Source organism: Hyperolius riggenbachi, chromosome 2 (genome assembly GCF_040937935.1).
Source record: "Hyperolius riggenbachi isolate aHypRig1 chromosome 2, aHypRig1.pri, whole genome shotgun sequence".
Taxonomy (NCBI): Eukaryota; Metazoa; Chordata; class Amphibia; order Anura; family Hyperoliidae; genus Hyperolius; species Hyperolius riggenbachi.
The window spans coordinates 177,895,710-177,923,098 of record NC_090647.1 but is presented as its reverse complement, the minus strand read 5'-3'; the positions used below and the strand labels follow the sequence as shown (position 1 = coordinate 177,923,098).

Genomic DNA, 27,389 nt, shown 5'->3' with positions numbered 1-27,389 from the left:
ATATATATATATATATCTATACAGTGTTTAGCAAAATAAACCTGATAGTGAGTGTGCATTGTACAGGCCATCAGATTGCACTACAGAAATGAAAAAAAAAGGGAAAAACTGGGACCATATTAAGAAAATATATACTCTGTAGACACGACATGTATGTGTAAATATGCACTGAAAAAAAACAAACACGTTATCTCCTTGGGTTAATTTTAGTCTTCACTCATAAGAACTGTCTTGCAGAAGCACATGTGGCATGTAGAATACAGCTGATCAACTGCTCTGAGCAAATTATTGCTCTATATGCTTCAAACAGGGACAGATGCTTCCAGAACAGCAAACAAATCACAAATCAAGTGTATATAAAACACTCAATATATGATAGCAACAAAAAACATATGGGAAGGAATGTACTGGTTAATCTAATATTGGTAGGCTGTAACAAAAACACGTTCCCAACACACGGTGCACACTAAACCTACGGACCGTGGCTAGTAATGCTGCTGGCATATGACTGTGCACTCATGTGTTGTTTTAACCCCACACACAGGTAATATTTTACATCAAAGAAATGCCAGGGTCTGAACAACCTTGTAAGTGACTGTAGCTTGCAGCCTTCCTTTCCACATTCTATTAATTTTGCTGTGATGGTGAGATAAGAATAAAGTACACAACCGTTCTGTTAGTAGCACTAGCTATATGATTGACTGTGTCTGTTAGATGTACATATATCCATGTGTAAATTGATTGTATACAGTAATGGAGAGTGCAGAAAAAATGTATAAAATATATGCTGTCCATTATGCAATACATTGTGGACTAACAGTATTTGCATTATTTATTTATCTATCCTTCTGTTGATTCAGACCTGTCTTTGATTAGTGTTCATTATCTGATTGTCACTATTTGATATACAGTTAATGGATCCATGTATATGAATTCCCCAGACCCCGCTCAAATGATTTAGCTGCATGTTGCTAGGAAGCTTAGATTTCAAGCCTGATGGGTTAGGGTTGCTTTACCCGCTATGTCATGTTCATTTTCCAAGTACAAAACTGTGAGGATGTCCAGCTCCATCAGTTGCAGCATTACTGTTAGCCCTGGAGGGATTTACTGTACATGGTTCTTCATGAAAGGGATCCTGAAGTGAGAGGTATATGGAGGCTGCCATAATTATTTCTTTTTAAGCAATACCAGTTGCCTGGCTGTCCTGCTGATCCTCTGCCTCTAATGCTTTTAGTCATAAACTCTGACCAAGCATGCAGCATATCTGGTGTTTCTGACATTATTGTCAGATCTGACAAGATTAGCTGCATGCTTGTTTCTGGTGTTAGTCAGACACTACTGCCGCCAAATAGATCAGCAGAACTGCCAGGCAACTGGTATTGTTTAAAAGGAAATAAATATGGCAGCCTTCATATTCTTCACACTTCAGGTTCCCTTTAACCCTTTCCTCTTCATTGCCAGACTTAGTCCTTTCTCTTGATGTTGGACTCATCTGACAAAGAGGATTATGGCTGACCATACTGCCATTGGATCTAAGCTGACAAGGTGTCAGGCCCATCTATCCAAAGTGTTGGACTAAGTCTAACAATTTGATCCCTCGTCAGGACTATGTTGCACTGCTGCACCACAAAATATAAATATTATTTGGATTCCCATTGCCTGTTCTGCCATTGGTTCTATTGCAATATGGCATCAGGCCCCTCAGATCAAAGTGTTGGTCTAAGCCTGACACTTTAATCTCCCCCAGCATCATGCTGCACCCATAATAGCATTTTGTGTCGCAGTGTGTGCATTATGGGGTGGAGCTGGAGCACACATGAGTCAGCACCAGCCGCCCTTTGATGGGTGAGTCACATCCTCATACTAATACGAGGAGGTAGGGACCCCACTGGCTCCCCCAGGCAGAGCATGCAGGGATCACCCAGTTCCCGCCACCTGCACAGAGAATGGAAAAGTAAGTGCTCTGAGGAATGTGAGTGGTCTACCTAATGGATTGCAAAGGGTTAAAGCATACCTGAACTGTCACATGGCATGAGGAGATAAACATGGATGCAAGTAGTACCAGTCCTAATAAGAACTTTTTTATGGTCTTTTGTTATTGCAAGGGTTAATAAACTAGTGTTTTGTCTATGCAGAGGAAGATGGTAGATTAGCAGCCAAAAAGAGGAGGAATGCAGATTAGCAGCCCAAAAAATGCAGAGGCTGCTCTCCTGAAAAGTATATAGAAGCCAACATCTGGTTAAACAAACACACCAAACTTAAAAATGAAGCCCTTGGATTAAAGATAAAAATATTATATTCTAGAAAACCTCTATATCCCATAACTATTGCACATACAGTTTATGATCATCTTGTAAATTCAGGTTGACATTAGTTTGGAAATGTAGTTTGCTCAGGATCGGACAAAAAAAAATCACCCCCAAAAGCTATGGTAATCCTTTAAGAAACTATTGTTAGTGCAAATTAAAAGAGTATCACACTCACAGTACTCAGCCTCTTTTTGATGTATTGTGAAAGTAAACCCACACAAAACATACCAACATACTCTTTTATGTCCTTTGTAGGATAATAGTCAGGACTGTAATGTTACAAGGCAAGAGTGCTAATCTCTTGGCCATAATACTGCACATACATCAATATGACAGAAATGCTGTTTGACGTTTTTAAAGACGTGTTTGTATGCACCCTTATCAACAAGTGGCTTTCTGTATCCTTTTTATTACTGCTTACTCTGAAGTACAAATTTTCTTCATGATGTTGTCAACATTTTCTTGGGAACTTGTATGTTTATACGTCTGCTTAAATGCAGGCTCATGAAAGGCAATTTATCCTTTTACCCTCTGCTGTATAGTGGGATCAATCAAAATAATTTCTATAGAGACATAGTGGGAAATTAGTGATTATTTACCATGGCTTCCTTAACCTGCAAATCATTGGTTTTCGCAAGCTGTGTTTACTATCTGCAGCAAAAGAATATGCACTATTGATTCAACAGTTATTTCCAACTGGTGGTCGATTTTGAACCTATCAGAATACTTCCTTCTAATGCAGACAACAGTGATCAGGGATTATGTTTGTTTTTGTTAAAATGCTAAGTAGTTCCTGTGATCATCAGACTTTATGTATACTGTCACAGTAACCTGTTGTGCTAGCGAGCAAGAAGTCTAATCCTATTCTGAAACTGATAAACTATACATACAATGTAGTTGCAGCTGCTCAACCTTACAGCTAGCCAGATGACTAATGCTGGGTTAGTGATCAACAATTTCATAGGTTTCTTTCTCATGTATTTTACTTGAGGAGAACCCCAGCTGAAGCTCGGGTTCAGAAACACATACTTACTTAAGAAGAGGAAAGATTCTGGATTCTTTAGAGGCTTCCTGGATCCTCCTCACTCTTGGTGCCACTCGCCGGGACCCTCTTTAACATCAGGGTGTCACTCCTCTTCTGTACATGAGAGACTCTGGCTTACTGACGGGCACAGCCATACTGGCAAAGACGGAGTACAGCTGCGCTCATGCCTGAAGAGGAGGCCCTGATATTCCTACTAACAAGCCCTAGTCGGTTATCTTTGTGCTTATGCTTAGTGATGGGGAACTGGAGAATGGGGTAGGAAGCCTCTATAGGATCCAGGGACTTTCCTTTTTTAAGGGCAGTCTTTGTACCAGAGGTTCACCTCCGGTTCAGTTTATGATAACTTTCACCTTTAAAGCAAATTTGTCATGGGGGATGGAAAAAATCAGATAGCAGTTGGAGGCTTCTGAATGGCCCAGAGGCTTTCGGGTTTCTTGATAAGTCCACCATTCAGGCACAGGAGCACCATGATCTTATGCTTCTGCCACACTACCATCAATACATCAGTGCATCCAAACTTGGATTATGCAAATAAGGTCAGTGCACAGCTTTTTTTCCTTTGTGCTAGAGTGCTTTCTTCTACTGGGCATATGTGGATCATACTTGCGCATGCCCATTTCAGATGTGCCTGTCCACAGAGGGAGCACAGCCACAAGAATCCTAATTGACAAGCTCTTGTCAAATAGGTTTTGGGGTCCCCAGTGCTTGAATGATGGGCTAAAGTTTTTAATTTTACTTAGATACACTTCAAGAGCTCACTGACATTACATTTTTGTGTCCTACTTTCAGTGACAATGACATAACAAAACCTTGATGTTTTTTGTGGACCTTCACTCGTATGAGAGACCCCTAAGTGGCATATTTTGGGAGGAGGGAGGCATGATTAATTAAAATAAATACTTATTAGTGGAGGCTCTGCCATCAACAAAGCAGTCAAAGCACATCAACTGTCAATAATGGTGCCTTCCGTTGATTTTTAACCACTTGCCGACCGCGCACTCATAACGCGCGTCGGCAAAGTGGCAGCTGCAGGACCAGCGACGCAGTATTGCGTTGCCAGCTGCAGGCTGATTAATCAGGAAGCAGCCGCTCGTGCGAGCGGCTGCTTCCTGTCAATTCACGGCGGGGGGCTCCGTGAATAGCCAGCGGGCCGCAGATGGCGGCTCGCAGGCTAAATGTAAACACAAGCGGAAATAATCAGCTTTGTTTACATTTGTACGGCGCTGCTGCGCAGCAGCGCCGTAAGGCAGATCGGCGATCCCCGGCCAATCAGCGGCCGGGGATCGCCGCCATGTGACCGGAGACAGCCTGTCACTGGCTGCACAGGACGGATAGCGTCCTGTGCAGCCCGGCTTACCAGGGGGGGCCAGGTAGGAGAGGGAGGGGGAGGATTTCGCCGCGGAGGGGGGCTTTGAGGTGCCCCCCCCTCAACACCCGCAGGCAGGAGCGATCAGACCCCCCCAGCACATCATCCCCCTAGTGGGGAAAAAAGGGGGGCGATCTGGTCGCTCTGCCTGCACGCTGATCTGTGCTGGGGGCTGCAGAGCCCACCCAGCACAGATCAGCTACAACAGCGCTGGTCGTTAAGGGGGGGTAAAGGGTGGGTCCTCAAGTGGTTAAACAGTGGCATGGGCTATAGAGACAAAATGTTTCGTCCAGAATCGATGTGTAAAATAGCCAAGGGCACCCAAATACACACACAAACAAAAAAAGGATTTAGCAAAAAGAATTGGAGTCAGGTCTACCTTGTCGCACCTGCTTGTAAAGCCCTGCTGTAGTTTAAATTTCAGGAACAATTCTCAAGCAGCTTACAGGTGTCTGCGCACAGCTATGTACACAGTTTTCTAAAATAAATTGCCTTACTGGCTCTTAATAGTGCTGTTTTGGCCAACACAGCACTCCTGCCCATTTGTACTTTAAAACTGATTTCTTTGGCATTTTATGTGCCAAGCATGCCGCCTCTGGCAGCTGGGGAGAAATACACAGACAACAATGCCTGATTCAACAATATAGAGCTAATATGAGCTGGATCCTAAGTTCTCAACTGAATGAACATGTACCCCAGTGAGTATATGAGCTTGTCCTAGACATTCAATTATAGTAAAATTTGAGACTTCAAAAATAATAAATCATGTATAAACAAACCAGACTATGTATTTATAGTTTGCTAAACCAATCAAGAATTGTTTAACATATTTATACATACAAATTAAGTACTTATAACAAACATATGTGTCAAGGGGTATTTGAGATGATGTTACCCACAATAAGGGGCACCTGGCCAACACACTCAATAATAAAAGGGTACATGTTATAATACTTTTGAGAAACACTGAGAAATTATATAACTGGTTTCAAAAAGTCACCTGATCCAGAGTGATAGTTTGCATGTATTCACAGGAGAAAAATGTAGTACTCAGCAGAGTGTGTTTTGGGGCTAATTTAATAAGTCACATGCATAGTAAACTGGAGCAAAAGTGGAGCAGTTTTCCAGAGCTACCAATCAGGTTTCAACTGTTGAATGGAACATGGATTCTGATTGGATCCTTTTTGGTATAGCATCCGCGTTGTTCCAGTTTTAAATACTCTTTCTTATCAAACAGTGACAGTTTATGAACACTGGTGGGCTAACCTTAAAATGCTTGATTACCAAAACTTAAATTAGGTTACCTGATTAATAATGCTACATAGCTGCACTGTTGATTTTAGCTCCAAGTGATGAAATATCACCCCCAACATGTACAAACATGTACAGTAAAAAACACTTGTATCACTTTGTGTCTCTACAGAGTAGTAGAAGGGGTTTGATTGTCCTTGTAGGGACCAAAAGCACCTAAGCGAGAAGTAGAGAGACACGAGGAGCCCAATAGTTCTTTATCGTTAGGTGTAAGGGGACGAAAGTATATATATTGTAATAAATATTGTTGGTTGCTATTGGCAACAACGCTACATCTTCGTACAAACATATACAGTAAAAACCACTTGTATCACTTTGTGTCTCTACAGAGTAGTAGAAGGCGTTTGGTTGTCCTTGTAGGGAACAAAAGCACCTAAGCGAGAAGTAGAAAGACACCAGGGACCATATGCAATTCACTTTTTCACCTGAGTTTTCTCCTACGAGAAACATTTTCATTTTCAATTTAAAAAAAAAACATTTTAGCACTTCGCAATGGAAAAAAGTATCAAAAAGTAGGTAAAAAGTACTATCAAAATTATTTTGATCATTCTTTTGCTTGCTGATGGTTCAAAAGTAATTTTATTGACAAGTTTCAAAATATCACCTAGGTGAAAAATGGAATTGCATATGGGCCCAGGAGCCCAATAGTGCTGTATCATTAGGTGTAAGGGGACGAAAGTATATATATATATATATATATATATATATATATATATATATATATATATATATATATATATATATATACTCACAAAGGTGGGTTGCAGTTCCTGCAACCAGCATATAAGCCTGCATGGAATTCACCGTATCCACTCGGTGCTCCAGGTCATGTCGGATACTGGAGGGTCGTTCTCCCGTAGTTCAATACACTTTCTATAAAACTGTAAGGCAATTACTTCCAAAGGAGGTCTGAATAATAGAAGGGTGGGATGGAGGCGCCCTAAATATATGGGTGTTAAAACATAACATGTAAACGAGAGGTATTCACATACCTGTACAGAAAATGCAGACACCGGTTCAACTTAAAAAAATATTTATTAAAAAAATTGGTTTTGGGGGCTCCCGATTCGCTGTTTTGGATGCACTGGGTGTGACGTTTACAGGGCAGCGGGTGCAATGTTATCGTCGCACCGTGCACTATTACTTTCCAGCCGCGCTGCGTGCGATGTGGTGGTCCTATGGGCGCAAACCACCTAACGCTGTGGTTTGCACCCACAAACTTTTAAGGCCTCCTAACCGGTTAATTGCCGGTTAGTGAATCGAGGTCATTATGTTTTACAGTCTTAACACCCACCCCACCTTTGTATCTGTCTCTACAGAGAGTATACTCATTGCACTGTGTGATGATTTTGAAATTTAGATTCTAAAGTATTTCTTTCTATCTAAACCCTTATTTTATACTGTATTATACTTTTTTATTTAAATCCTTTGCATTTCAGTGCACAACTGAGAAAATGTACAGGCTAGCCATGAGTCATCCCTATTTTTACTGTGAATGTTAAAAACATTGGATGCAATATGCCAGAAAGTTAAACTGAAAAAAAATTAAAAACAATAAATGTAGGCATGTATACTGCACTATTGATCTAAGCCTAGCAGTAGGGAATTTTACACATAAAGTATGAATATGGAAAAAATATGCCAAGATTTTAAAGACAAAGGAGCCTTCATAAAGATGTGGTTATCTGAAAACAGATCATCACAACCTTTTTCTCCAGTTTTATAAATCGTATCATATCACTTTTACAATTATATGTACTGTATGTGATCAATTTCCCTGTTCCCTAAACTGGCAGTCAGAAGCTTCATTAACTTGCTTGTCTTAACCTCCTTAGCGGTAACCCCGTGCTGGACACGGGGTAAGCCGCCGCGGAGGATTCCTTAGGCCCTGCTGGGACTATTCGCATAATTTTTTTTTTCAAACACGCACTTTGCTAGCTGCGTGTTTGGTCCGAACGCCGCCGATCCGCCACTACCCGCCGCGATACAGGGCCCCCTCCCGCATACCCCTTACGCAGCCTGGCCAATCGCCGCCAGGCTGCACTATGGGGTGGATCGGGACTCCCTGTGAAGTCGATGACGGCACTCCATTCGTCGCCATGGCGACAGGGGAAGCCCTCAAGGAAATCCCGTTCAGAACGGGATTTCCTTATGGGCAAGCAGCGCCGGTGGCGATCAGACGCTACGGGGGGACGCCGCAGGGAGGGGGGAAGCATGTAGCTAGCGCTAGGCTAGCTACATGCGGAAAAAAAAAAAAAGGTTAAAAATCATACCGCCAGGGAGGTTAACTGTTTGCTACTTACAACACTGAGGCCTCTTTCAGAAGGGAGGCTGAACTGCGAGATTGCCAAGAAGTTCAGACTCCCATCTGCTGCCCGCCAGTGTAATCTGGTGCAATTTAAATGCAGCTGAATTGCAGCAGTAGTAACACCACACGTGCCAAAATCTGAAATGTGGTGGTGTTACAGGGTGGCAGAGGACTGAGAAATGTTGAGTCTGAGCATGGCTGCGGCCACGCTCAGAGCTGACTCCATGGGGGCTGCCTGTATAGTGCCGATGTATACCTAAAAATGAAGTAGACCTAACTTCATGTTGAGTTTGAGCATGGCTGCGGCCATGCTCAGATCTGACTCCACGGGAGCTGCCTGTAGAGCGCCGGTATCGAACACTATCAAGTGCATGGCCAGTGCCGCATTCACCACCTGTCAGTTGCCTGTGAGAAAGGGGCCTTAGTTATTGCCGGAAAGTGTAGTGGTACATGATCCACTGACTTTCTTTGTGGCCACGTACCATTACTTTTTGAAGTGTGAAATGGTGAAAGGTGAAATGAGGCCCTGGGCAAAACCTACCATGGCCAGCACCACCCGATAGCAGCATGCGGTGTTCTTTCCCTCTTCTTCCCCAGATAGGAGCATTAATTTGTCTTTGTCCCATGCCCCCCATATAGCAATATTAGGGTAGCCTTTGATCCCCCCTCCATATTGGAATATTAGTATAGCCATAGCCTCCCCCCTTCCCTCAGATAGTGGTGTTAAGGTGAACTTTGTCCTTCCCTCCCCATTCATGCAGAATGAACAGCAGCATGTGATCTCATCTTTCCAGGTGGTAATATCATGTCTGACATCCAATCATCATTTGCCAAAGCAGAACTGAAGGCAGACATTCCCTGAAAATGCATCTAACAACATTTCATAGCAAAGTATACTGCCGTGTTACTGCCCTTTCTTCATGAGTTCTAAATATAAATGCATGTGTTGCACTGTCTTGAAATTGCATACATTATCTGCACTTCCTGACTCATTGATAACAAACAGCTGGTCTAGTCTGTGGCCACTGTAATGAATGTAGCTATGTGGAGTTTCCTTTATTCACTGTGTTGTCAAGATATACAATCCCTTGCTGGCTTATCTAACTGGTATACTGCAGTGCCCTTAAAATAGAATACTTTTTGACAAGCATGTGCTGTTACTCCTTACTGTACAATCGCTTCTCCAGAAAACAGCTATGTTGTGTTGATAATTATCCAGTTCTAATTTTACCTACAATATAGTCTCAAAAATGACTGTTATTACACCTCGTGGAGACCTGTAATTAAGGGAGCAGTCTTTCTTCCCTTACAATTTTCTTTTTCGTATGAGCTTTTCCTTGCGTGAAGTATATTCATGTATCCATTTTATTTATTTTTTTGCTTTTCTCTTGCAGAGAAAATGAAATTTGTAGACTTGTTTTTTAGAAGTACAGTAAACATTATGTAAGAGGAGGAAGTCTGTAAAGCAGTAGACAGCATACATTGTGAACGCATGTTCATGAGACGTGTGTGAGGAAATTTGCAGATAATAATAACCACATGAAATATGTTTCTTGAAGTGTTGACGGCATAAAACACACAGAGAGGGAGGAAAAATAGAACATCATTTATAGTGTAGGCCTCCTCTGGCTTAACGATTCACACATTTCTCACACAGCCTTGTAGAATCAAAGTTGAGCTGAAAAAAATAACAATAACATACTTGTTTAGCTAGTTATGCTAGTGCTACAAAATTAGCTCAATAGAGTTAGCTTCCTAGTTACCATAGTGATGTGGGCATGCCATAATTTCTGGGTAGAGGAGAGTGAGCATGGCAATGTTTATGGGTGGTAGAAAGTGGGCATAGCATCATTTGTGAGCAAGATGTCAGTTTATACCACACTTACTGAATGTTCCTTATTTTGCCATATTTCCTGGCCACGAATACATCTACCTCCAGTACTTCAAGTCAAGGCACAACCATATAGATACCTTCTGGGGGAACCTATGGTAGAACAGGAGAACATTATTTATAACACAGATAAAGTTAGTTTTCATAGGTTTTCACAATACAATATCATTATAAAGGTTATGGGCTTTTCACAATAATTAACTTTACCTTTATATTTCTTGTCCACTTTAGGGCATTTTTTATATACAGTATTTATGTATAAGTTCACTAGTTGCCACAAGCTGAGGCGTACATTCAAAAGCATAGCAAGCTAATTTGGGCCCGTTTAAAGGGGACAGGAAATAGCGGAAATAGAGTATCAAATTTACCAACATTCTATTGCTTAGTTTATATAGTGAATATTTGGTATTGCCTATTTTACTATGAACTAACATTTTACAACTCTCCTAGTGGTCCACCTAAACTTACCAAATCTTACACTGCATCCCAATAATTTGTGTGTCCCATAAAGTAGTGGATGCCGGGGCCACCCGCTATGTCAACTGCGGGTACTAATAGCAGGTGCTTCGCTTTGAGACAGCTATCATTAGCTGCAGTTCACATAGCAGGCCCCCAAATTTGTGGTATTTTTGGTGGTTCTACAAGGTGAGGGCCCAGATTCTTCACTGCAGCAGCAGGGTTATGTTATAAGTAATCTGTGGAAAACACTTATGGGTTTGATTCAGGGCCCGTTTCCACTAGCGCGGAAACCGGGCCGAATTCGGAGAGTTTCGCGCGGGGAAACTCTCCCATAGGAAACTATGGTGCCGACGGCCGAATCGCTTACCCTACCGATTCGGCCAACACTGGCCACAGTTTTCAGGCGGGAGGCAGCGAATCCCATAGCCGTGCATGGCACGGCTCATGGAATTCGTCAGCTTTTTTTCCACCAGCAGCATTTTGTGATCCAATTCCAATCACATGCAGATCGCAAAACAGGACACCTTATAGATAATGTAAATCACAAGGCTACTTTTCCATTACTGTGATGCTAATGCAGTCATATTTTCCCCAATTGCAAAAGTCCTGTCTGCTGCATTTTTTTGCTTGTATCATTAGCGTCCCTTAAAAAACACAATTGTACAAAAAATTGCATTATTAAAATTACATGACATTTTCCATTGCCTTTTGCAATTTGCAGGGTAATAGCCATAACTGTGTTTCACGCTATGCATCTGCCACATCCTAAATGTTGCTGTGATGCTGTTCACCAATATTGCTTCCTAAATGTCAAATGAGAAGGACCACCTTGGCATTGACCATGCTTCTAAGTCATAGACTCACGTCTATATATATTCTGCTGTAGGTGTCCATTGGACTCCGGAATGAGTAAGTGCACATTTCATTGTGTTCCAAACAGCAGATTCCCACACACTCTGACAGTAAATGAGTCTTACCATCAACCATTATGTACTTCAATAGCTGCCGAGAGGGCACAGGTTATATGCTTGTGCCCTATATTTAATTATTTAGACAGTACATGACCACAAATTTACAGAGGGAAAAAAAGCAGAACGTATAAATGCTTTCATGTGCAGATTTCCCAGATCTATCAAAATATCCATTTAGACAATATTCGGTTGGCGGTAACATGGCTATTAGAATATGACATTGATGCTTTCAATTTGCTTGGAAATGCAGTTGGTCATATTGTTTTAATGTAGCACATAATCCAGGCACTTCACCATTCTTTGAATATTTATTATGTGCAGTGATGTGCTGCATTGTTTTTCTCAGATAAGAAATACTTGTCTGAGATTTTAAATTAATTATCAACATAGCCAGGAATTCCCTTGGCGCCGGTAATATATGAGAAAATCATAGAGCAGACACCCAGACACAGGCACACAAGCGCAAACAAGGAAGAAAGCAAAAACCCTCACAATTACATTTTCTCTAAAATACATTTTTATAGAGGAGCAATTTGCTGTGTTCCCAAACGTATAGAAACAATATGCTTCAGAAGAGAGTAAAACTATCTTTGAATGTTGTTTGTTTACAAAAAAAAAAAAAGTTAAGCTTTCTTAGGAATTAATTTATCAGCTGTTCTCCAATGATATTTATTAGAAAGCCTACCACTGGCTGTAGGGGCCTCATGAGGAGCGTGCAAGGCTAATAATCTTCCCTCGCACACTGCGTTATGAGTCTTCTCAGTAGGGCAGCCCAAACAAGGGAAATGGGACTTGGGAGTGAAGGGATAATTTCCAGGTTCCCCCATTTATCAGGAAGACTTTGTTCCTTTTGCTGAAAACTACAAACAGCCAGCAGGTATTATTTTTTATTATTATTTGCCAATACAATCTTTTAAGATGCTGTTCATGCTGAATCTGTTGCTAGGGCTGCCTGCCCGATATTCTTAATTTATGCACGGAGCCTGCCACTGAGGTTGTGGGAGATATTGCGTGGGTAGATCCTGTGAAGCACCTACTGCAGATACTCAGTATTCTTCTGAATATCATAGCACTAAAGCTAATGCACAAAACACTTCAAAAACTCATGCTGAAATTAAGGGAAAGAGCCCAGTGCTCAAACTTGCATCAGTGGGCGCGTTTTGGAATAGTTGTAGCCCAGACCGCAACATATGGCACTGTGTAAACAGCTCCACTGACTTATTTTTACTGTTTCCATGATCAAAGGTTGTTTTCAGTAGGGGCAATGTTTGATGGCTGTTTGAAGGTGGGGATACAGTGCACCGTAAATGTAGGTCCGCAGAGACTTGCCATTATGATAACAAAAGTTGAACATTAAAATATCTTTGCTTTGAAGCTAGAATATGTTTGGTAAAAGCAACAACTCCCTTTCCTGAGACTAATAGAGTCCTAGCAAGTGCAAGTGCATATGCATTCAAATTTCATGTAAATTGTATACAGCTTGAGCTTTGACCAATCAAAATTGACAAGAAGTTATGATGATTGGTCTAATTTTAAAATGCTTACAATGTATACATTTATTTAAAATAACTTTCAGTACTTTGTATTGGGAAAAGTACCAACATATAAGTGAAAAAGTACTTTTAAAATAATGTTCAGTATTTTCTTGTTTGCTGGTGGCTTACTTGCCAACCGCGTCACACCGTTGGGCGTGGAAGTGCGGCAGCCCCAGGACTGCCTAACGCCGATCGGCGTTGAGGTCATTGGGGCGTGGTTTGCGGTCGATCGTGCGCGCTGATGCATGCACATCCCTGCTTGGATGGCAGAGCTCCGCTCCGCCTTCAGTCTCCAGTGTGACACGGCTGTCCCCTCCAGAGGCAGGGAAGTGATTGGCTGAAGCCTATGGCAGCCGATCACGCTGATTGACTGGTGGGGGGAGGGAGGGGGAACCACAAAAATAAAAAAAAATATACACATTTTTATTTAAAGAAAAAATAAAAAAACATACATATTTGTAAGAAGAAAAAATAAACATTGGGGGAGCGTTCAGACCCCACCAACAGAAAGCTCTGTTGGTGGGGAGAAAAGGGGGGTGGAATCACTTGTGTGCTGAGTTGGACAGCCCTGCAGCGAGGCCTTAAAGCTGCAGTGGCCTAATTTGAGAAAAATGGCCTGATTTTAAGGAGTCCTCAAGTGGTTAAAAGGCATTTTATTAAAATGTATAATAAATTACATCATCACATCAATTAAATTACATTAAAATTATATAAAAATATCACATATCAGAAAACTTGGGAGCAAAAGTGAATTGAATTAGGATCACAGGGGTAAAAATAAGAGTAAACCCATGCAAATCGAGATCAATTACAAAATATGTAAGAACAAAACATATAATATATATTCATACTACATATGCATCACATGACCTTACGCTGCCTCAATAAAATACATAACGTCATCTCACTATTATTCCACATTCTATGCCCAGAGTTCTCCTTTTTTAACCACTTACGTACCAACAGTCTCTGCCCCCTTAAGCACCAGAGACTGCTGGTACGGTAAAAAGCTGCCTCCTGACGAATCGCCGCACATACCCGCCACTCTTGCCGGTCACCACGCTGCCCCATCGCCACAGGCTCCTCTCTCTACCGACTCTACGAAGGCAGAGTGCTGACAGCCGGTCAGAAGCCACTCTTATTGGCTCCTGACGCTGTCTATCAATGGGAGCCAATCAAATGCAAATTTTAATGCGTAAAGTGCAAGAAACCCCCACCTTAGGCTAAGCCTGACTCACTCTCACCATTTCCAGCTATTTTTCCCTAGATGAATAAAGCTCCTCCATACCGCCAGGGAGGTGAAAGTAAATCTGTAGCCACATTTAAAGTCAAATACTCACCTATAGAGAGGGAAGGCTCTGGGTGTGGCTCTCTCTTCCTGACCACACCCCCTGGTGCTCTCTCACCTCCCTGCATGCTGCGAGAGAGAATCAATCTTTCCTTTCAGAGTCGTGACCCAGAGGTCGCGAAAGGGAAAGTGGGCCAGTGCAGCCCACAGGAGCGGCAAAGAGTGGCGGTTTTGGCGGCTACTTGATCCGCTCAGCCTCCACTTTGGGCTCTCTTTAAGACTGAGGGAACTCCCCAGTAAACAGGCAGATGGCCAAACCCACTAATTATAATCAGAGAGGGGCTGCAGTCAAAATAGTATATATTTAAATAGACATATATATACTCAAATATGCCTTTCGATATAATAAACATTTTATATGTGACACATGTATTTTAAATAAAGTTCAGAATGTAAGAATAAAATTTACTATGCCTTTTCTTTTTTTTAATCCCCCTAGATTTTGTTTTATATTGGCAGTACAATGAGATAAAGATGAATGGACACTCGATGGCATTTAACCTGTATTAAAAATAGGGGGGGGGGGGGGGGGGGAGCCGAGATTGCTTCTCTCTTAAGGAAATAGGATTTGAGAATAGAAAGTACATTTACATTCCAGTCTGACTATCAGCGCCTCTGCTTAGATTGTAGCATTGTGCTTAGAACATCAATAGGCAGATTCCTCATGTATTGCAAGATTCATCCATTGTTTATCAGTGAGAGCTGCGGGTCAAGTGCATAGGTAAAATAGAAAATAAATATTTCAGCTACAAGGGTAAACAGGAGCCTGGCTTTCTAGAGATCCACACTTTCCCTAGCGCATAAATATTTAAATTGTAACTTTATCATTATAAACAAGAAATGCAGGTGGGTCATTCAATTACCCATCCCCCACGTACAATAAATGCCTTTTTCATATTTTTAGGTAAACATTTGCATCACCCCTGACAGCTCAGAATAGTTGAGCTATTCAGTGCGTTTAGTGCTTTGTTACGGTCTGGAAATGCAATTGCTTATTTTAGAAATTGCAGTGTTGACTCGCACCTCTAAATATTCATTGCTAAATAATGGTCCAATTTACATTTCTCCCATCCATAATTTAATATTTTTCCACTGGCCATACAATTAAGAGATAATATTGTACATGCAAAGGTTGGTTGAGATGTATGAAAAGCATTTATGTTTTGCATTAAGATGCTGCACAAATCAAATGCAAGCATCCAGGGAAGATGATTTGTGCCCTGATTAAGACTTAATGCATTAGTATGTTAAAGTGAACCTCTCATCTCCACATAGCAGCAAAAGGGGCCTGTGTGTGTGCAAACACAAATAGCAGAGTATCTTCCATCTACAGGCATAATTACAGGTTCTGCTTTATGATGTCATCCAGCTGATCAAGTGCTGTCACAGCATTCTTTTGAAATCTGCTCAAGACATCCTTATAGGAACACTATTCGCTTCTGCAAGCATATTTCCTATATGTGGATGCCTAAGTGCTGTATTGGTGAATATTGGGGCTGTAAGAAGCTAACATTTCAGTCTGTACTGAGGTCTGTGGCAAATATATTCAACTCTTAAAGGGACACCCATGAGGTGAGAGTGATATATGGAGGCTGCCATATTTATTTCCTTATAAACAATGCCTGGAAGTCCTGTTGATCTTCTGACATATGTAGTATCTGAGTAAAAACCGTGGAACATGGTTATGGCTAATCTAGTAAAACCAGAGTCAGATGAGTCAGATCACCTGATCTGCTGCAGGCTTGTTCAGGGTATATAGGTAATAGTTTTAGAGACACAGGATCAAGAGGACTGCTAGGCAACTGGTATTGTTTAAAAGGAAATACATATGGCAGCCTCCATATCACTCTCACCTCCCTTTAAAGACAAGTCATACTTAAAATGTGGAATTAATGCAAGGCCTTGCTTTTAAGAGTAACTGTCGAGCATAAAATCAAAAATCAATTCTTTATTTTTATCTGGTAAACAAGTAATAAGTGTGCTAATAACCAAGCAACCCAGAAGTTATTTTTCTTCTCCATAAAACATATTTGGTACATCTGCCACACAAAGGAAGTTGCAGGGAATACTGGGCTTTCTTTTTTATTCTTTACTTTCCCCTCAGACTTAACTAATGCAGCCTGATTGGCTGAAGCCTATTTCCCTCCTGTTGTACCCTCCCACACCTCTGTTCCTCTCTGATTAGCCAATATTTCTCAATGCACTTTCTAATGCAGAACTGGGTGGGAGTGTCTGAAGACTGGGAGGTGGGTGGGCAATACAGAGACAGAGTAAGGGAGGAAATTATGTCAGGATTGGTTTCAAGATAGACACAGACAATTTCTCTTTTTTAACTATATAAAAATCACTAAAATCAAAATGTGGACAGTGCAACACATATGTTATGTAAGTAGAGCAAGTATTTATCTACTTATATATGTTTGTTTTTTTCTCTGAGATAGTATGGCTGACAGCTCCAATTTTAACAATATTTGCAAAAGGTTTGCACCAACCTCACCTAACAAACATTTTCTATATTTTTGTGTCAGTAAGTTTTCCAGCTTGAAGTAAATTTGAAGGGAAAATACACTTTTAAGATAATGTATTGTATGTGTAGTATGGCCGATATATAGAACATGAGTAGCAACAATTCTCAGTTACATGGGTTTATTTCTAACATAGCATCAGATTGTCACAGTTGCCGACCGTGTCACGCTGATGGGTGTGGCCACGGCAGCAGCCCCGGGACCGCCTAACACCGATCGGCGTAAAGTCCTGGTGCAGCCGTTTGCTGGAGATAGCGCACAGGCTACGTGTGCATCTCCTGTTGGTAGGCGGAGCGCACACAGCTGTCCCCCTGGGAGACCTGAAGGTGATTGGCTTTCCTAGGCTGAAGCCTATGACAGCTGATCACAGTGATTGGCTGGTGGGGGGAGGGAAGGAGGGTCTAGGGTAAAAATAATGAAAAAACTAGTAAAATGTATTAAAAAATAAATAACAAACATATTTACATAAAAAATAAACACACAGGGAGTGATCAGACCCCACCAACAGAAAGCTCAGTTGGTGGGGAGAAAAGGGGGGGGGGAATCACTCGTGTGCTGTGTTGTGCAGCCCTGCAGCTTGGCCTTAAAGCTGCAGTGGCCCGTTTTACATAAAATGGCCTGGTCTTTAGGGGGGTTTAACACGGCAGTCCTGAAGAGCTTAAGCTCTGTGTGTGTGTGTATGGGGGGGGGGGAGGTAGGAGTCCCTCGTTATGTCCCTAGTTATGTCCCTAGTGGGTTCTTTTACAACACAGGACTAGTGAAGGCTGTTTTCCTGTGTCCCAGGATATCTAGAGTAATTGATATCTGAACTGTACCTTCCTTCTCAATGACTCAGCCCATTATTTGGCATAGTGCATTATGGGACATAATTGTGCAATCCTCTGGGCTTCACTTAATATAGTTACATAGTTATTTAGGTTTAAAAAAAGACATACGCCCATCAAGTTCAACTAATAAATAAGGTACAACAGTTAGAGTGAGTTGCTGAACATCATGACATCATCCAGTAGCCTCTCTTGCGTCACTCCATTAATTTCTACTTCTCTGACTGATAGAAAAAACCCTGAGAAGTGAGTGTGGCCTGGAATCCCCAATTTTTTTTTTTGAGCGTTTAGGTAGCACTTTAAATCGCTAGTGATTTCCCTAAACGCTCTTCCAATGTAAATGGATGGGATAGATTACACTACAGCGATTGCAATTAAGCATATCACAATCGCAGGACATGCAGCATTTTTGGAGCGATTCCATTCTAATGAATTGTATGGAAGCAGGGAAATGCCTCCCAAAATCGCTTGAAAATGTTGTCTCAAATCGCTAGCCATGGCACTTTCTAGTGGGTTCCAGGCTTTTGTGTGTGTGTGTGTGTGTGTGTGTGTGTGTGTGTGTGTGTGTGTGTGTGTGTGTGTGTGTGTCTGTGTCTGTCTGTGTCTGTGTGTGTGTGTCTGTGTGTGTTTGTGTGGCTGTGTATGTGTGTGTGTGTGTGTGTGTGTGTGTGTGTGTGTATGTGGCTGTGTGTGTTTGTGTGGCTGTGTATGTGTCTGTGTGTGTGTTTGTGTGTGTGTGTGTGTGTCTGTGTGTGTTTGTGTGGCTGTGTATGTGTCTGTGTGTGTGTGTGTTTGTGTGTGTGTGTGTGTGTGTGTCTCTGTGTGTGTTTGTGTGGCTGTGGCTATATGCAGGCAGAAATACTGTACATTTCTGAGTGTTTGTATTTTTTTTTTTTTTTTATAAAGAGCTTTATTGTACAATAAGGCAAATACAACAACAAGCTAGAGATAGCATAACAAATACAAAAAAAAGAATAATATCAAACATGGATACACATCCTACGCATATATATATTGAAGAGCGAAATACCAATGTCCATACCATTCAACCTAGGAAATGGGGCACAAGAGTGCCTCCTACTGAGATCCTAGGGATCAGTCCAATCTAATAAGTTCTATAGTACGTTGCTCTTCTTGACTGAAAGAAAAACCTCTAAACTAAAACCAACCCCAAAATAAAAACAAACAGAAAAATAAAAAAAAACAAAAAAGGGAAAAGAAAAATAACATCCTGTCTAAACACAAGAGTCCCGAATGTCAGAGGCATTCAAACAAATAGAAACCCATCACACATCTGTCCAAGGGGAACTAAGATTGTCTATACGTTTTCCATGCATCCCAAATAAGATCAAATCTTGTTATATTCTCAACACTATAATAATAGACTCGATCAATTAACATCATCAAGTCAAGACGCTGAGTAACCAAAGCTAACTCCAAACCAGTGGATTTCCACTGGAGGGCTATTGACCATTGGGCAGCCAATAACATGTTTCTATATAAGGGCCGGAAACTTCCAGGAACTTCATCATTAGCCATATATAAAAGGGCCTGGGGGGCAGTCAAAGAGATTGGAAAACCGAACACATCTTGTATTAAATTTTTCCATGAGTCCCAAAAACGTTGTGCATGAGGGCAATCCCAAAAAACATGCACCAAAGACCCTTCCATACCACAACCTCGAAAACAAGATGAAGAGGCTGAGGGATACATTTTATGAATTTTAACCGGGGTATAATACCACCGAAACAAAAGCTTAACCGCCGTATCTTTCACCATATTTGACTTTACCACCTTGAAGACTGCAGTCCAAATAAGGGACCAGTGAGTGTTTGTATTTATAAAGCACTTTGCTAGAAATATGACATAGTTGAGTCATGCCTATTAGATTCGCTAACCTCTAATGTCTGTGGGCATCCGCACACTTAAAATAACTGGTAAGTTTTAATGAATTTTAGTAGTGATTTTATAGGCTAATATACCTATATAGAAATGAAGATAATTTAAAAATAACGAACTACATCTATAGACAGCAAATTTCAAGGTTAGGAATTTTTTGGGGGACAGTTTGTTTAGCGATTCAGTTTTGTGCATGAAAACACAGCGTCGTGACCCAGGGGTCACGCAAGGGAAAGTGGGCCATTGCGGCTCACGAGAGGGGCGGGGAGTGGCGTTTCTTTCGTCTACCTGATCCGCTCTGCTCTGTGGATCGGGTAGCCTATTTTTTTTTTTTGAGCCCACCTTGGGCTCTCTTTAAGCAGAGTTCTTGTCCCAGAATATTCTGGACTTGGAGACTAGTTATTATTTGCGCTAACTTTGGAGCACACATTAAACAAACATTCAGCAGTGATGCACCTGCCAGCTGTAAAGATGTCACCACCTGTGATACATAGGGTGAGGAAAGATTTAAAATGATCAAACACTGACTTCATATATCATACTGTAAATTGATATTGTAAAAAAAAGTATTAATTACATTAAATTCTGTTAAAATGTACATAAGACAAAGGAAAAAAAAGTTTTATACATACCTGGGCTTCCTCCAGACCTGACCGCTCCCTTGTCACAGTTCTCAGCCTCCTACAGCCTCCACAATCCAGACCAGTAATTCGGCCAGTCAGCGCTTGCACAGTCTGGCCGGGCCGTGCATGCACAGTAAGCCCCCGACTCCTGAGGTTCCCGGGCCGGATTGTGGAGAGTGCAGGAGGCAGAGATCAGTGACAAGGGACTAATCAGCACCAAGGGGGCTGGACAAAGCCATAGGTATGTATAAAATGTTTTAAATCCCTGCTGTCAGGTTCACTTCACATTCCTCTTTAAAGAGACTCTGTAACAAAATTTTCAGCCTTAGTTCTTCTATCCTATAAGTTCCTTTGCCTGTTCTAATGTGCTCTGGCTTACTGCAGCCTTTCCTAATTGCACAGTGGCTGTGTTATCTCTGTTATATGATCTAATCTGTTTTCTTCTGTGGGCTCTGTCGAGTTAAGGCTGGAATGTGTGGAATGTGCAGGGCTGCTTGTGATTGGATAGAAGCGATACACACCCTCTGCAGGCCCCCTGCAGGCTCTGTATGACTCACACACTCTGCTTATGTGAGCCTATCACAAGCTGGTTAGTTTGTTTGTAAACACTGCCTAAAACTGGTAATTACAAGCCAGGATTGCAGCAGAGAGTGGCAGAAACAGCACAGAGGGGCCCAGGAGAACATAATGAATAGAATGGTATGCTTTTTGCTGTCACAATTTTAGAGTACAGATTCTCTTTAACACAATAAGCATGACTTCTGGGTCACTTTTCATTGTTTACATGGGCTTTATGTTCATAAATATAGACCATTCTGAAGCTAATTCAATGTCAATATTTATCTGCATAATGGAAGATATATTTAGCGGTCGAGACAAAAGCAGTAATATAATTTAAATATAGAAAAGTTTCACATTTGAGTGCATGTGGTCATCATACAGCAATCTTCATTGTCCCCAAACTGTCCACAAGTTAACTTCTGGACCTGTCAGATTGGAACACGTGGGCATCCCCAAATAAATTAAAGAATGGGACATCTGGGCACCCAAGTAGATACTGGCGGCCCAAGCTTAATGTATGGCCACCTTTAGTGTAACAATGCTTTTCTTGATATTTGATACAAAGATGAGTACAATTTTGCAGCTGAGAATTTTTAAAGATATGTGTGACAGTAATTATACATTGCATTTCATTTTTTACTCATACTGTAGTATTAATGGTAGATTTTTCAATTTTTCATGATAGGTCCGCTTTAATGAATGCCCAGATGTCCTACAGCATGTGAGTGGGTGGAGCTAATGCACCGTGACACTACGCTTTTTCTACTCTACAACATGCACTGATTATGCGGTCTGTCGGAAGTTACTCCATCTGAAAACTAAAGCCAGTAATGCATTCAATGTTTCTGACACAGCAGAAAGTGGACAGCTTGGGCCGTAGAGACTGACACAAATATAAAGATGAATTATTCTGTACAGACATGGATTTTTCCCAGATTGCCCAGCTTCTGTAGGGCAAGGATCAAGAAAGGAATGGATTTGCCCCAGTGAATACAAACCTGGATTCTCCCCACTTGCCTCAGTTCTGTTGGTTATGGACTAAGAATGGCTCAAAAATATCAAAACTGACTGGCACAATGCCAGATTCACCTTGGATCCCCCAAATTCTTATGTCTGTAAAGATGCACTTGTATGTAATATTGCAGGTGTTCCTAAGCTAGGATCAAAGGTCTTGTTAATCAGGTCCTTAGGGATAGGCAAATCTGGTAAGATGAAAACACTGAAGATGAAAGATCATTTCTCTTTTTAAAGACAATGCATCCGTTAATCAAATAGTTTGCAATGCAGGCACATTTTTCAGATGGTGGAATAACATTTGGGGACTAATGATCTAAAAAAAGACAATTTAAATGCTTTGATTTATATGTCTTTTTGTAAGTCTGGTCGTCATATGCATCTATGTGAACCCAAAGTTCAAATGAACAGTCTCCTTATGTGAAATCTATATGCAAAATAATTGCACTCAGAGTAACATTATTTTTAGAAGTATGAAAATAATCAGTGCTGTTTCTTCTGATTTGCTCTTAGTGTCGTGAGTCAGCTTAACTTTACTTAAACTATCAAAAAAAAAAAAAAGAAAGAAAAAAAAAACAATTAAAAAAAATATGTCCAGCATACCTGAAAGATGCCAACCCAGCAAACCAAGCATAGAGACTGGTACCTTATTTGCAAGAGGCAACAAGTCTTCTGGTCATCTGATACTGTAATTCTGGTTCATCTGGCTTTCAACAGCAGACAGATGGTCCAAGAAGAGGTCCAAAAGTGTTAGCTTCTACTTAAAATGTGAGCCAAGTTTTGATGGACACTGTCCGCATTCTTGGACATAGTGTGGGAAGCTCATGCATTATCATTAACTAATGGGTCATCATAAACTAATGTGATATCTGTATGCTCTTGTATCTCAAAATTACATTTTAGATGTGATTATTAATTGACAAAAGGACCAAGAAGTGATCAATTTATTCTGCATAAATCTACCTTGATAAGAATTCATGGACATGCATGTAAGTGATATGATCATGAAAATATGATCATGTGATTGATTTGTATGTATCTTGTTTTCTGGTCATGTTATCATGTTGTTCTTCTGTTTCCTGTGTATATTAAGAAGCAGAGGCGAGGCATAACCACATGATTGTAACCATCCAATCAGACACTTACAAATTAGTCACTGGATCAAGTGAATTACATGAAACTCTGTGACTCTCTGTAAGAAGAATTTCTGCAGAATTAATAGATCAACTATACTAGTGACTGGTAAGGTAGAAGAACTGTTATTCGATTATCAAAATTCTAGTCCAAGCAGAAAATGAGAGAAATATACTTTATTTTCAAGAAACCTAGTTTTTTGTTTTTGTTTTTTTAACGCATCATAGTATACTTAGAAGGACATCAGCCATCTCCTTTGCAAGTTGTAGAAGCTACATGGGGCAAATAACTTTTCACATACACACGTCAATAGCCCACACCCCCTATATATATATATATATATATATATATATATATATATATATATATATATATGTGTGTGTGTGTGTGTATATATATATATATATATATATGTATATATATATGTATATATATATCCCCACTTAAAGAGAAACTCCGACCAAGAATTGAACTTTATTCCAATCAGTAGCTGATACCCCCTTTTACATGTGAAATCTATTCCTTTTCACAAACAGACCATCAGGGGGCACTGTATGGCTGATATTGTGGTGAAACCCCTCCCATAAAGAAATTCTAAGTACGTACTCTTGGCAGTTTCCTGTCTGTGAACCTTGCTGCATTGTGGGAAATAGCTGTTTACAGCTGCCAAAAAAGCATGCAGCAACTACATCACCTGCCCACAGTAAAAATGTCACCATGTACTAAATGTCAGAATGTAAATCAGGGATTTAGAAGATTTTACAATGGGCAAACACATAATTTCATTTATACATAATTATTGTAAAAAGGAAGCACTTTTTTATTATATTATTTTCACTGGAGTTCCTCTTTAAATAATGTTTGAGGGACTTTTTTTTAGGGCTTCCTGCCTCTACACCTAATGCTGATGTATATATAGCTGACAAAAATACATGTGACTATTTTATTTTGTTTAGTGAGATCCAATTATCCTAAGTTGTTTTCTTTACAGCTTAACTCATGGCAAACAACTAAAACACAGTTGAAATATGATATATGCAACATTTCTTACCTGCCAAATATTTGTAACTGCACAGCCAATACTGTAATTCACATGGCTCTAGGCAGCTTGGCCAGACATCAGCAAAATGATGTGAATGACATTCTTGCATTAAGCAGATGCAAACAGGCCACATCTAGTTCACTGTAGAGAGTAGCACCAGCACACTAATGAATCAACACTTTAGAATTTTCTCTTGTAAGGAAACACACAGAGTAGGAATAGCAGTGCAGATCTGCTCCTCCCTCTACCAGTCTGAAAACTGCTGTGCAGGGAACTAAAAGAGGCAGATTCATGTATTTATATTAGAAGTATATAAAAATATATGTATTTATCATGTTTTTTAAGAACACATAACTACTTTACATGGAGGATTTTTTATGCTTGACCAGACATCAGGTATAATGAAAACATAAAAATGTGATTATAATATTATAAACAGTATGTATACAATGCCAGTGAGTGATAGGAGTGCAATGTGTTCTGCAATAGACATTCAGATATATTTATTCTTTAGTACAAATTTCTTTTCTTGATCTTTTTATATAGTATATTAAGTGTCTACATAATTAAAAGTCCAGTAAAACACAGTATGCAGGTTGTCATTTATAAAACAGGGAGTATAACAAATCAGCAATATGCATGTACATTTTTGTGATACTTTACAGGCCTTTAGGTATTTGTCATTGTGTTTACTGACTGCAGTCTATTAGTTTATATTATTGCTCTTGGAGGCTGCAAATAAATTGCTATGGCTAGTGTAATATAAATATGGATTTACATGAACAATTTCAACACCCCTCGTCTGAAAGTAGTTGGTTTTATTGCCCAAAGACCATCAGCTATGACTGTTTAAACACCTATTTACTTCATCTAACATAGAGAAAATGGTTCCTATCAGGCAACTTTCACTTCCCATGTACAGTCAAATTAAAGAGAGTAAATAGGTTTTATATATATATTTATTATGTGTAGAAAAGTAAAGAAAAAAAAATCTTTCAAGGAAAAAGGAAATATTACCTATAACATTTCACAAATACTAATTCCATCCAGCAGATAGCATTACAAACAACACTGGAAGAAAAAAAAATGTTACCATATGTAGCTCTTTGTTCTCACACTTCTGACACACCTATAGACCGCCTGTCCTGCACAGGCGCATGCTATACAGAGTATCTTAAAGTGACACTGAAACGAGAAAAAAAAACTTACGATATAATGAATTGTGTAGTATGGATAATGAATAGAACATTAGTGTCAAAGAAAAGAGTCCCATATTTTTACTTTCAATTATATTGCTTTTTTTTCTAGCATTACATATTCTGTCATATTTGCAGTTTTCTAACCACTCTCTGTATTTTAAACTATAAAACAGAGTAGAGCTAATGTCCCTTTGAACTTCCCTGTAGTAAAAACTTATCTGAACCTGTCTGTCACTGTTTCTTTGACGTAGAAGTGTTTCAGAAAACAGGACTATCTTCGACCCAAGAAGAGCTCAGAGAAGCTCTTTGGCATAGATAACAACTGGCATTTCTTAACTCTTCCTTTACTGAAAAACAATATGAGACTATCTCCTTTGCTACTAATGTTTTATTTCTTAGCTTTAAGGCCGAATTCCTGGTATTAAGCAAATATCTTGAATTCACTCTCTGTACAACAAGTGATTGTAAGTTGCCTTTAAAAATGCTCTTCACACATTCTTTTATTTTCTTTAAATTTTTGTAGCCACATGACCGCTCAGTTACTCTCCCTCCTCTACTGATGCAGTCAGACAAGAACTGGCATGCTGGTAGTGTGACACAGTCTTCAATAAACCCCATTCTATAATGCTCTGTGGCATATTGTCTTAAACCTTACACAATGCACTCTTGGGGGGGTAGACTAGGGGATTCTGCTAAATTCCTGAAATGTATTTTTAAGGCATGCACATACTGCTGAGCTTTTTAATAGAAAACCCAGCATGCTTCAAAACTGAGTTTCACCTTGCATTAAATGTTTATTTGTAAAAGAGTTCTGACTAAAAAATTGCAAAAGGTTAATTTGCCCATGTCTAAAGATGGCACGTGCATTCAAAAGAATGTATTTGATAATATAATTACATTGATCATGAAATTGAATGCAAATTGCCTCTTCATCAACAATTGGGCTGTCTTTGCCTTGAATTGTTTATTTTCAAAGAATCAGTCAGAACAAGTGGAAAATAGGAACATTTGAGTAAAATGATAATGTTAGGAGATTCCACTGTTGTTGAGATAAAGGCAGTTCTGTCAGTTCAGTGCTATACATTGCACAGATTACCAGTATGTCTAATGTAAGCTTCCTCTTTTGCAAGCAAGCAAATGCATTTAAAGTATAGTCATTTAACAGTGATGATGGAGTGTCGACATTTTCTGCCAGCCAATGGGTTAGTTCTGGTTTGGAAAACATGTAAAAAGCTCCTGCTTTGTGTAAGCAATTAGTCTTGCAAACAGGTTGAAAGTCCTCACTCCACAAAGAGACTGCGCGTTTTTCTAATTTCAGCTTAAAGCAGATCCGAGATGAAAAACGAACTATAACAAGTAACTTGTCTACATATCTTATCTAAAGTTCAGATAGTTTACACAGCAAATATAGCTGCAAACAGCTTTAATAGAAAATGATTATTTCTTTCTGTTATACAATGACAGCAGCCATGTTGTTTGTAAACATTACACAGAGGCAGGCTTATCTGTATCTTGATCACTAAGCCTGTGAAAAAAAACTAATCCCCCCCTCCTCCCTCCTCCCCTCTGCCTCTGAAATCAATGGCTAGTAACACCTCCTCCTCCTCCTGCCCAGACTGAGCTCCCATGAGCTCTTCCTACTGCCAAGGCTCTCTGAAAACCTGTGGGCATGGTTTATTTAGTTTATAGGAAATTAGAGTATTACAACAAAAACAAAAAAGTATTTGACTTGAGGAATGCCCTATAAACAATAGGAAAGGAACACAATTATGCAATGAGTAAAAGTTCACCTCGGATCCACTTTAAAGGAATACTATCGATTAAAGCATTTTTTTAAATGCTGTATGTTAGTGCAAACTTTATTACAAGTACTAGGAGCAGTTTCTTTCCTCACACAGCTATGCCTCTCTGCTGTAAAATCCTCTGTCAGTTTTAGATACAAAAGTGATGGACTTTTAAAGGGCTAGACCATGTCCCTGCACAGGGGCTGCTATCAACTCCTCAGTGTATAGTTTAAGAATCTTA

At 40.1% G+C, this 27,389-nt stretch overlaps 1 protein-coding gene across 3 annotated transcripts in view; it reads left to right on the top strand.

Annotated features, from left to right (window-relative positions):
* LOC137545980 (protocadherin-9) overlaps positions 1-27,389 on the top strand; it is a 125,007-nt gene that overhangs the window by 70,647 nt on the left and 26,971 nt on the right. The window contains exon 3 of one of the 3 annotated variants that reach the window (XR_011026140.1): positions 21,661-22,180. Coding sequence is in view for 2 of the 3 variants with exons in the window: in XM_068267837.1 (XP_068123938.1) it covers positions 21,661-21,714 (54 nt within the window). In the remaining variant the exon portion in view is untranslated. Of the gene's footprint in view, positions 1-21,660; positions 23,444-27,389 lie in introns of those variants that run through there. The other 2 variants (XM_068267838.1, XM_068267837.1) reach the window with 2 other exon arrangements.